The 11184-nt window shown below is 39.3% G+C and overlaps 1 protein-coding gene across 7 annotated transcripts in view; it reads right to left on the reverse strand.

Moving 5' to 3' along the window:
• CACNA2D1 (calcium voltage-gated channel auxiliary subunit alpha2delta 1) overlaps window positions 1–10342 on the reverse strand; it is a 490964-nt gene extending 480622 nt beyond the window's left edge. For 3 of the 7 annotated variants that reach the window (XM_021674268.2, XM_021674265.2, XM_021674253.2), the window contains exon 1: window positions 9739–9870. In XM_021674268.2, coding sequence (XP_021529943.1) covers window positions 9739–9833 — 95 coding nt within the window. In that variant the 5' untranslated portion in view covers window positions 9834–9870. Of the gene's footprint in view, window positions 1–9738 lie in introns of all 7 variants that reach the window. The other 4 variants (XM_021674264.2, XM_021674273.2, XM_021674256.2 and 1 more) reach the window with 3 other exon arrangements.
• Between the last annotated feature and the right edge of the window lie 842 nt (window positions 10343–11184).

Here is an 11184-nt window from a genome sequence, read left to right on the forward strand (position 1 = left end):
TGAAAAATAAAGACAAGTGAGTTGCTGTGTCCAGAGGTAATACAGTGGCAAACTGGAGTCTTGTTACTACCACTGAAAGAAAAACTCTAATCCATGCCTCTCAAAATTTGAATATTACTAATGTGTATGTATGACATTTCTGAATCACGTCATTCCTTCTTGAGAATGAAATATGTAATTTAAATCATTCCTCTAAAAACATCTTCAGTAAATTAAAATTGTATCTATCCTGTATTCCAACCATCTGCTTTAATTCTCAAGGCTGTTTCATATTTCAAAAGTTACTTTGTAAGACATTGTGTTCAGTCTCGATCCCTTCTTCACCTGCCTCTAACAGAACATTTATCCATCAATCATGGCATCTCATTGCTTTCATCTCTCTGCCTCTGAGGTACTGGAATCTCCCTTCTGGTAACATTTAGTTATCTGTACAGCCTTCCTCACCCTCCCCACCTTCCCCACCCTCCCCACCCTCCCCACCAGAGGCTTCTTCTGAGAATCGCCTTTTCCCCTATCCATGGTAACAGCAACTGGCCTTTTACAATGTAATACCTACTAAGGAGATTGGACCAGATATGGAGAACTAACCCAAGCTCAGGCAACCAGAATCCCTTTTCCAAATCCCATCTCCTGGTCACAATTAAATGGGCTGTTAAGTGGCCATCTGGCCCATATTCAGAGTATCATCACATCTTTTTTGGGAGGTTATCTTTTGGACTCAGATTCTAGACTCAAGCTGGTTCAAGGCTTCAAAGGAAAAAACATAATCCCTTGCAACCATTCAACACTATGAGCACTGGAGGCAGATAATGCCAATTTATAGAGAAAGAGAAGAAAGAAGCGACACAAAGAAAAGCAGAAAATGACTCGAGAGATGATCGTGACAGCAATCTCATCTTTTTCTTCAGTTGCTGGCACATCCTTGACCTGAACTCCCATGATGGGTCATCCAGCTTCACTATCATTTAAAAATATTTCTCTTTTTGGTTTAAGACAGTCCTATGGTTTTGTACAATTTACAATCCCAAATGGCCTAGTATTAGCTTATCCATTTATTATTATTTTTTCTTAATTTCTAAAGTTCAGGGGTACAAGTGGAGGTTTGTTACAAAGGTAAACTTTTGTCACAGGGGTTTGTTGTACAGATCATTTCATGAGCCAAGCATTAAGCCTAGTACCTATTAGTTGTTTTTCCTGATCCTCTCCCTCCTCCGACCCTCCACCCCCTGAAAGGCCCCAGTGTGTGTCGATCCCCTCAATGTGACCATGTATTCTCATCACGTTGCTCCTTATAAGTAAGAACATGTGGTATTTGGTTTCCTGTTCTATGTTAGTTTGCTAAGGATAACGTCTTACTCTGAATTTACTCTCTTATCTCTCACTTTCCTCATGTTACCAAATTCCTGGAAAGAACAATCTGTACTTGTCTCCATATTCCCGACTTTACCAACTCCTCAAGCCACCGAAACCATGCTTCTGTCCCTGACGCGCTACTGAGACCTCTCTTCCATCAATGGCCTGACGACTTCCTTAAAGGAGTCATCTTGCTTGACCTCTCTGCAGAATGACCTGTAAATCCAGGCCCTTGTTTTGAAACTCAGTGTCTATCTTAGTAGATGCTAGATAAGTATGATTTAAATAAATGAATAAATCATTCTTCTGCCTTCAAAGATACTGATCTCTGAATTTGCCTCCAAACTCTCTTCAGATACATATTTCTAAGGGCTAATAGACATCTGTAAGACACTGCAAACTCAAAACGTCCAACAATCAACTTACTCCCACTCTCTCCACATCGACCTGCATTCATCACGTGTTTTCTAGTCTACAAAATTTAACGACACACAATCTACATGTTAGAGATCTAAAAGTCATCTCCAACTCTTCTTCTCTTCCTGATTCCCCAAGGCTTACAACCACCAAAGCCTGAAATTGTACTCCTACTTCATCTCTGCTTCACTTTCTCACTGCCAGTATTCTTTTTGAAACCTCGGGCATCATCTCTGGTTCAGTGAATGCTGCAATGGTATACTAACTAACTACTCTCATTGCCTCTGCCTCATATGCTGGTCCTCCCTGATCCATCTTCTAAGTATTTTGATTCAAACTTGTTCTTTTTTTTTTTTTAATTTAAAAATCTCAACAGCAACACAAAATGAAGAACAAATTTGTTTTGGTACACAGAACAGGGCTATCGCAAATGTCGATGTGATATCAGCACTGCCCATCCCCTCCTTGGATCAGGATGCAAGAAATTTATAACCAGACTCGAGCCAACAGCTACCAACATCACTTCCCATCCACAAACCCTATGCCTAACAAAGAACAGACCATGTTTCTTTAGACCATGTCTCTCCAGTATGCAATGTACTTTTTCCTTGGTCATGCTGCGATGTATCCCAGTGTTTCACAGTCAGCTTGGAGTTGCTAATGTCTTCCTTAGGGACTTTCTCCCTCAATTTGTATTCTCAACATGTAGCTCAGTGCAGTACATAATTTGCACTGAATAATAATAATTGCATTAACTGTTGAATTAAATTATATTTGATGTTTAAAATACTTGAAACAAGAAATACTAAAAGAGAAAGTATAAATTAAAACTACTTCTAAAAATAAAGTGTACTATTTACTTAGAAGCCTAGTTTTAAGTATAGCACCTAGAAGGCTGCTTACCTCCAAGTTCATTTTTCTTGTAATCTAATGAAAAAAATTTACTAACAGAATTTCTGTCTTGTTGATGAGCACTTAAGCTCTTAATAAAATGCCATACCAGTGTTTCTTACCCAATAAACCATTTCCCAGAATTTCATAAAAACTAAGAATTTTTAAGTATTTCTGTTTGGAGATCTAGATAATCCTATTGTCTTTGGTCTCCAAGGCACATTTCCAAATGTGAATATTTAAGTCCCTAAAAATGATTTTTATGTTTAGGAAACAACATTTCCAATATAACCAAGCTCATACAGGAAATGAAGAAAACAGAAGAAATTAAGAAAAATAACCAACTGCTACGTTTACTATCTTTCATGTAATTTTGCACCTCGTAAATCTGAGGGCTCTCTCCGCCCCGCTTACACATGCATCATTCATTCCTCAGAGTATTTTCACCACAATGTCTGCTGATCACTTTTTGAAAACGAGATTTTTGCAGTCTGCCTGAGCCCATTTATTTTATTGCGCCATCCCTCTTACTCTCAAAATATGGCATTATTGATATTTAACTATCCCTTCACATAGTTGGACAGTATGCACCTTAGAAAAATGTTATTAGCTCTTTCCTTTCTTTTCCCTAATACTAAGGTATTGGGCAAATAGCAAAAGAAACAATTCACTAGACTTGTTTGAAAATTTGGTATGTGCTGATTGCATAATACAGGTTTATCTGTATGTCAAAATCCCTTAACAATTTCTCTTAGAGAGAAATGTCTGGTGGTAAGAGGAAATCTCCTGAAACAGTGAGTGCAGATTTAAGTGAAAAGGATCTGAAATTGAGGTCTGATCACAGGTAACTTAAGATAAAACAAATTTTAAAATTTTGTATTTGATTTGATGATATATACAAATAATAATGTTATGGTTAATAGTAATTATAGGCATGTGTGTGTATGAAAGAGAGAAAAACCAGAATGAATTATTTGAATGAAATAACAGGAATTACTTTTCATCATTTGCCAGGAGACCACTATAGGGTATTTTTAATTACTCAGAAAAAAGAACTTCAAATAGACAGTAAGATTATCCCCAAATCTGAAGCATTTAAAATGACCAACACCACTACTTTCTACTGCCACCAGTTCTAGTTTAAGTTGTTCTTCTACTTATGATATAGAATTTTAAATGTATCCTAATTTTTTAAATCCACAGAGCATATGGTTAAAAAAAAAATCAGCAGAAGCAAATGTTAAAATAACATTTAGCCAGAAATATCCCACATTCATATTCAAAGAGAACTTCAAATATTGCTTTATATATAACAGCCTAATTCTGAATTATTGAAATTAACTATAAAAAGTGTGCCGGTTTGTTGAGGCCATAGAGTCACTCTTTTCCTTGTTCATAATCTGTATAAACAAGTGGCAAAACGTAAAGGAGCAATGACCACTTTCTTTACTCATTTTTTAAAATTGCTAAGAGTAGCTGATTCTATGTACTGAATTACTACAAAAGATGCAAACCCTACGAAGAAGGGACATTCAAGAGCTCATATTTTACAAATAAAAACTTTAAACCTGTGCACATTTGCCTTCATTCCTAAAATATCACAACACCAAATACGTTTAATTCTTACAAATTTCAAAGCATATCTTATCTAAATGAAAGAAATAAAACTGCTTAGTAAGTAACAACTTTTAATAGGTACCAACATTTCAAATGGAACGGTTTCTTTCTCATACTTGTTTTGTTTAAAAGACAGCAAAACTATCTTTAGAATCACTTTTTTTAATTACTTGTCAATTATGTTAATAATTTGTCTCTACAGGACTTGAGCATTTTCAGGCTACTTGTGTATGCAGTATCTCATTTAATTGTGTCAGCAAATTATTCTTAAATGCTGGTGTTATTAAGTTGGATTTAATCCCTGAAAACAGTTGTGAATTGACAGAAGGCCTAAAGTACAAACACTTGTTAATAAACTTACCCGACTGAGGTTTTTCTATTCTATCAGTCCACTTAAAGTCTTAAAACTATGTATGGACATACACATGTATATATGTGTATTTGCATACACATAAAATATCTATTAAATAGAATATTATATAGTGACACAAACTAGGCAAATTAATGACGCAATGTTAATATTTTGGACTCTCAAGGAAAAGATAGTAACATAGTATTTTTCACAAAGTGCTGCCAGTTTTACTTAATTGACATTGAGGTCAATTGTCTTTTTCTTTCAACTCTATAAACAATATGATGCAATCGTTTACATGTTTCAGTGCACATGCAAAAAAAAAGAATCATGTGTAAGCTACATGGTTGGCCATCACAGCCCAATCCCAGTTTACTGGAAAGCAACTGTATGAAATCCTTGGGAACAGTCGTGGTACTGCTCACAGATAGTTCATGAAAAGAAAGACTGGTTGACACACTTAGTGACACAGTGCTTGATACACACTACAAGCCTTAAGTAAATGTGGAGATGACAGAACAAAGTTTGTTCCCCATGGAAAGCAGCTGACCTGCTTTTTGAAACACTACCACAGACAGCTCTTTTAATAGAAATAATGGAACACTGTTATTTTAATAACAACAAAATCTTACTTTTTTGAAATACTGAATTCTGATTTTTTTCCCCAAATGCTAGGTATGCTTATGTTAGAGATGTTTATGTCCACACATGTAACACACTAAAGGAGATCAACAAACTGCATGATTTGCCTAAAACATGTTTCATTTTACCCATTTAAATCTCTATTTAAAGTTATAAATAGCTTGAAGACATGTGCTAGGAAATTCTTGGAAACTTGCATCTATATTGAGAGATAGGGAAAACAAGAAAATGAAGAGGTGCTTTATATAATGATACTACAAAGAATATGTTATATTAAATAGTATAGCTTGTTATGAGTAATACTGTAAAAATTATTTTTAAAATTTCTAAATGCATTATTTACGAATATGTACTCCTAAATATATATTCTAAATTTGAACACAATAATAATTTCCATATGTTATGTTTTTGTCAAAACTTACTACATATAAACCTTAGACAAAAGAGTATTTTATTGTTAGTTTTATCAATATTGGAGAAATAATAGAAAGAAGTCTGCACAGTCAGGTGGCTGTGAGGAAAAAGACTGTAAAGCTTTTATCTATTTTCAAAATGAACCACCTACTTTATATTCTAATTTTATCTGTATTTATTAAATTAAATTAATGAAAGCCACGGGGAGAAAAGGTAATAAAGGCATATTTTATTTTCCTTTAATAAACTATAATATGCTTAGATTCTTATATTTTGACAGTTTTTAAAAATTATATCCATTTCAGTTGTCTTAATTTTCAAATGCCAATCCAAATAGCTACACATATAGCTATGTGTAACATTCATAAATTTAACATAATATTACTACTTACATGGAAAACTATATCTATTGTTGCATATTTTAAAACATACATCTGTGGAATAATAAATGTCATATGGTTAAGCCGATGAGAACAAAATTAAAAACCTGAGAAAAGTTTATTAATGTTCACTGCTTCAGGTTTTATTTTACATTTAATATTTTATCTCATAATTGATCATATGGCACATTTCCTTGTGTATGTAAAATGTAAACAGAAACTGCTGAGCCCAAGTGAGAATAACTATGTCACTTCTAATGCATGGATTAGATACCCATTACAATATCCTGACATACAAAATTTCTCCTTTACAGGCTTAGATACAAATTTGTCTAATAACAGAAAAAAATATATAACCTAAGTATTTAGACACAAAAGTACTATTCTTTGATGAGATTTCATGTTTATTTCCTGTGAATATCCATAATTCTTAGTTTTATATTTATACTATTGTACACTTTATGTTAAAATCTAATGGGCTCTCAGTCAATTATTGTTGACTGACTGGCATTTTGATGTGACTGAGATAAAGGTTTAATATGAACAGTTATAACTATAATTGTTTTAAATGCATTTGTAGATAGATTCTAAAATTAAGGACAAATTTAAATTAACATTATAATACTGGCTATCACACATGTAATTCTAAACTTTAAAATAGAAGTCTTTTAACATGTGCCAAGAAATTATTTCTAGAAAAAGGGAAAAGTACCCTTTTTGAAAGCTACATTTTAAAATACCAATACAACATGTGCATACTCTAGCAATAAAAATGATGTATTTTCCATTTGCGTATCAACCAATACACATTATGTGGCTGCTACCACACCACGTATTTATGTTTCACACCTTAGGGAGACAAACATTTCCAAAAGAAACTCCTAACCGAGAGAAATAACTGTATCAAAATTTCTTTGTCTAAAAATAAAAGCTCTATTTTAGTGTTAACTCTTAAAACAGGTTAACTACTACTTTAATCAAAAAAAAATTATATAGAATGTATGCTAAACCAGAGAGCAAAAAATGAAAGAAGATATTTAGACTGATATATTATTTGTTTTATCATAATAAAATTTAAGCCCTTCATACAAATGTAAACACTCTACTTTAAAAAAAAACTTTGAATTACTAATTCTAATTGAAGTCCAACTCCAATTAGTGCATAATTTTATAGTGTGTGATGGCATGCTCTTCCTCTTCAGATTTGATAAAACCTTCTTATATTACTTTTCCTCTGTAAAATAAAATTGGCAAAACAACAAAAATATTTACTAATGATACCCAGAGAAATTTATACACAGAAACATAATAATTATCTTTAGTAACACTACACTCTTCGTACTCACTTTTTATAAATTTGAAATTTTCCCCAAAGATTTGAGATTTGTCCTGATTGACCAGTACATATGAATTCTTTTCTCAAAAGAAAATCAAGTGGCACCACATCTTCATGAAAAATACTGCATTTTTTTTTAATTTCAGAAAGTTTATTCAGAAATCTAACATGAAATACAAATGTCAACTATCAGTTCTCTCCTCAGAAGGCAGTGTTACTAACTTTTCAGATAAAAAACTGAAGATGCAGAAGGCTTCCAAAAATGTTAAGATTACCTACAGGAGACTGACTTCGCTCCACAAAACCTTTTATTAAGTATTTCATTCATGAACTAATCAATGTCTTATATAAATATAATTTTAAAGCATCTTGAATTTTTATTGTTAAAAAATATTTCAGATCCTTTCAAAGAAAAGAAATTGTGGTGTCCTACTTCCCATTGATGTCCACTATTTACACTCTTTCTTGTCTCTAGTAAATTTCTGATCATGAAAATTAACTAACTTATAATTTTAGGAAAGCAGAGGTTCCTCTTACAATAAGGATTTTTATATTAATATTTCACCATAGTATGTTGAGGAATAAAAGGATGTATTTTGTTAAAGTTTTCCCCAATGCTATGATGATGTATCCCCCCATGATAAAAATATTGATAAATTGTTGGTTAAAAACAACACTGTAAAAATGAGTAATCGGAACACAGTTGGAAAGTGACTGTTTTTTAAAGAGCCACTTCTTTATTTGACACAGAATGCAAGCGACTCACTTGAGTTCTCACTTGACAGGCCACGCAACAAAAAGACTTTAAAAAATTAAATGGAAGTGTGATGCCTTAATAAGAGTAAATAATTTTGAAGCATCTTTAGAGTGATTCTTACTCTTTTTATGTTTAAAAATATCCGACTGGAACATCCTGCCAATTAAACGAAGATCTCCAGATGGCATTTACCCTTTTGCTTCATAACAAAAAGGATCTGCAATCAGTTTTATGGAAGATTATCTAAAGAGGAACATTACTGTAAATCAATGACAAAAAATAAAAAATTAGACACTCCCCTTCTCCAGGATAGAATGTGCATCCTCCAGATTCTTGCACTGACATCTAATGTAATAAATACTTAAAACTGAATCTTAAATAATAGCCGCAGGCTTTCAACCGGTAAAGATTCACTGTTACTTTCCACCAAAAACTCCAGTATTCTGCACTCAGCCAACAAAGGACAGCAAATAATTCCCAGCAGCATAAATACCGGGAAAGCTACCTTGGGCTTTGTTTTTGTTATGTAAAATGCATTAAAGTGACTCATCCACTTAAGAATACCTACCCTTAGAAGCTTTAAAGAAGCTTCAAGAACCAAAATAAATGCCTTCCCAGAATGCCGGATAGGCTATTCGGCGCATTAAAAAAATATATGTATATATTTATATGTGCCATTGAGTTAGACTCTATTTTGCTGCCTAAGAGAGGAAAGAATTATTATTTTTCATGCCCTTCCTGTTGTGTGACTATAGTTACCTATAAGCCCTCTATTTCCAGAACAGCAGCGAGCTTTTTTTCATTTAAAAGTTATTTTAGAAACGTTAAAAATAAAACAAAATTGCAGGAGACTGGAAACAGTCCCTCCTTCAAAGAATAGGCTCTATTCATTCGAAGAACAGGGACCGCGTGTCTGCCGACACTTAGATGTTTCAAATAACGGGTCGGGGAAGCTGGATCGCGTGGCCCTAGTACCTGCGAGCCCCCTGCGTGGACAGCACTCTGGACCGCGGGGAGCAAGCAGGAGTCTAACCCGAAAGGCTGTCAAGTGCATCCAGGAATGTGGGATAAAACGAGTTCGGGCAGTACAGCAATTAAAGAGCATCTTGGAAGCCTAGTGTGGGAGAAGTCCACGCTACCTCGGCCAGCCTGAAATTACCTATTCGTAAAATACTCAACCAAAACGTAACTTTTTATTGAACTGGGTTGGATGAGAGCGGGTGAATTGGCTGGCTGGAAACTTTTTTCCCCAGTACGGCTGCACTCTGAAGTCTAGAGAATCCCTTTAGAGACGGGCTGAGACGCCGCCGAGTCGTCGTCGGGCGCTTCCCGGGACAGCCGGCCCCTCGCAACCGGCCCCGCGGAGGCGCCCAAGACGCCGGTTCGGGGCGCATTCCAGCGGCGAGCCGCGCGCACCGCCCGCCCGGCCGGCCTCTCCGCATCCGAGCCTGGCTGCCCGGCCGCTCGCTCCCCACCCCCACGGGCGGAAAAGCCCCGCGACTCGGGAACCGACCCCCACCCCCGGCTCCCGCGGCAACCTCGGCCGGCGCTCCCTCCCGGTCCGGCCCCGCCGACTTACGTGACGGCCGAGGGGAACGGCTCCTCCGACGAGGGGCCGATGAGCAAAGATTGGAAAAGTGTCAGAGTCAAGGCCAGCAGGCAGCCAGCAGCCATCTTCGCGATCGAAGATCGATGCCCCCTCCCTGCCCACGCGGGGGAAGGAGCGGCGCTGGAAACCGCGGGCGGAGGAAGAGCAGCACCCGCCGCCGGGACCGCGGGCGTCTGGAGGGCCGGCTGCGCCCGGGGCCCGAGGCGCGGAGCCGCGCGGGAGGCGGCGAGGGCGGGAGCAGACGCCGGGGAAGGGGCGGTGGCGGGCGGACCCACTAACGCGCGTCGGCTGCTCCGCGCCGCGGCCGCCTTGCCTCCGCCGCCATCAAGGGCGACTTTGGAAACAGACCTCGGCGAGCCCGCCGGCGCTCGCGCGCTCACGCTCTCCCTCTCGGTTTCCTCCCTGATTTATTCCCCCGATTGCCGAGGCGAAGGCGGGGGCGGGGGCGGGGGCGGGGGCGGGGGCGGAGGAGGGGAGACGGCGCTGGAGGGCGGGGGTGGCTGCAGGAATGGGGGATCGGCAGGCAGAGAGACTTGTGGAAGCGAGAGGCTCCGTCTGGCTTCTCCGGCAAGTCAGAGGGAGGCGGCTGGGGGTGGGCAGCGGGAGGGCTGGGCGTCAGAGCAGTCGGGCGGAGACGGGCCGGGAGCAGCCCTCCATACAAGGCAGCCGGGAACTCCCAAAGTCGGCGCCGGCTCGCTCCCGCCGCCCGGCGTGCGCAGGGGGAGCGGACCAGCCCCGCGGGGCTCCCGGGGGACCGCCAGGCGCCCAGCGGGCATCCACAGGCTGCAGAGGCTCCAGCCCGGCACTTGGCTCGCGTCTTCGGGGGTTATTTTTGCACATTCAGGCAGCGTTCCCCCCAGCCCTACTCCCAGGCGCAGAATCCACTGCCTGCCTAGGAATCGTGTAGTGATTTGACAACAAATGTAGGAGGGGTTTGTATTGCATTTTAAAGCACCACTGTTGACTGTCTACCAGGTGGCACTATTTGCCCGCGTGTGCCATAGGTTAGAGCCTCTGGCGGGGCTGGGTGCCCTTTGTGCCAGCGGCCCCACGCCCAGGTACTGCTCGGCTCACCTGGCGAGGACAGAGTCTCGGGGACCGGGCTGTGGACGGACTGAGAAGTACTGACGCTGTAAAATCTTCCCAGTCCTGTGGTTCCATTGGACAGAGGGGTGGAGGGACGCATTCTGCATCTAGGGAGGACAGTAGTGAGAAAAGGGCTTTGCAGCATCCCAGTTGGGACTGCCTCCAGAAGGGTCCTTACGCCCTGCTCTGGCCACTGGCCTGACAAGGTTACCGCAGGGTGAGCTCACTTTTGTCAATGCGAAGGCATGAAAAGGGTAAGCAGCAGGAACAGGTGGCACTCTGCGAAATGCGCCTGAAATGTAGAGGAGGAATTAAGGGAGGGGGAGAGCG

This window comes from Aotus nancymaae, unplaced genomic scaffold (assembly GCF_030222135.1).
Source record: "Aotus nancymaae isolate 86718 unplaced genomic scaffold, 86718_ANA_hifiasm-v0.15.2.pri h1tg000002l, whole genome shotgun sequence".
NCBI lineage: Eukaryota > Metazoa > Chordata > Mammalia > Primates > Aotidae > Aotus > Aotus nancymaae.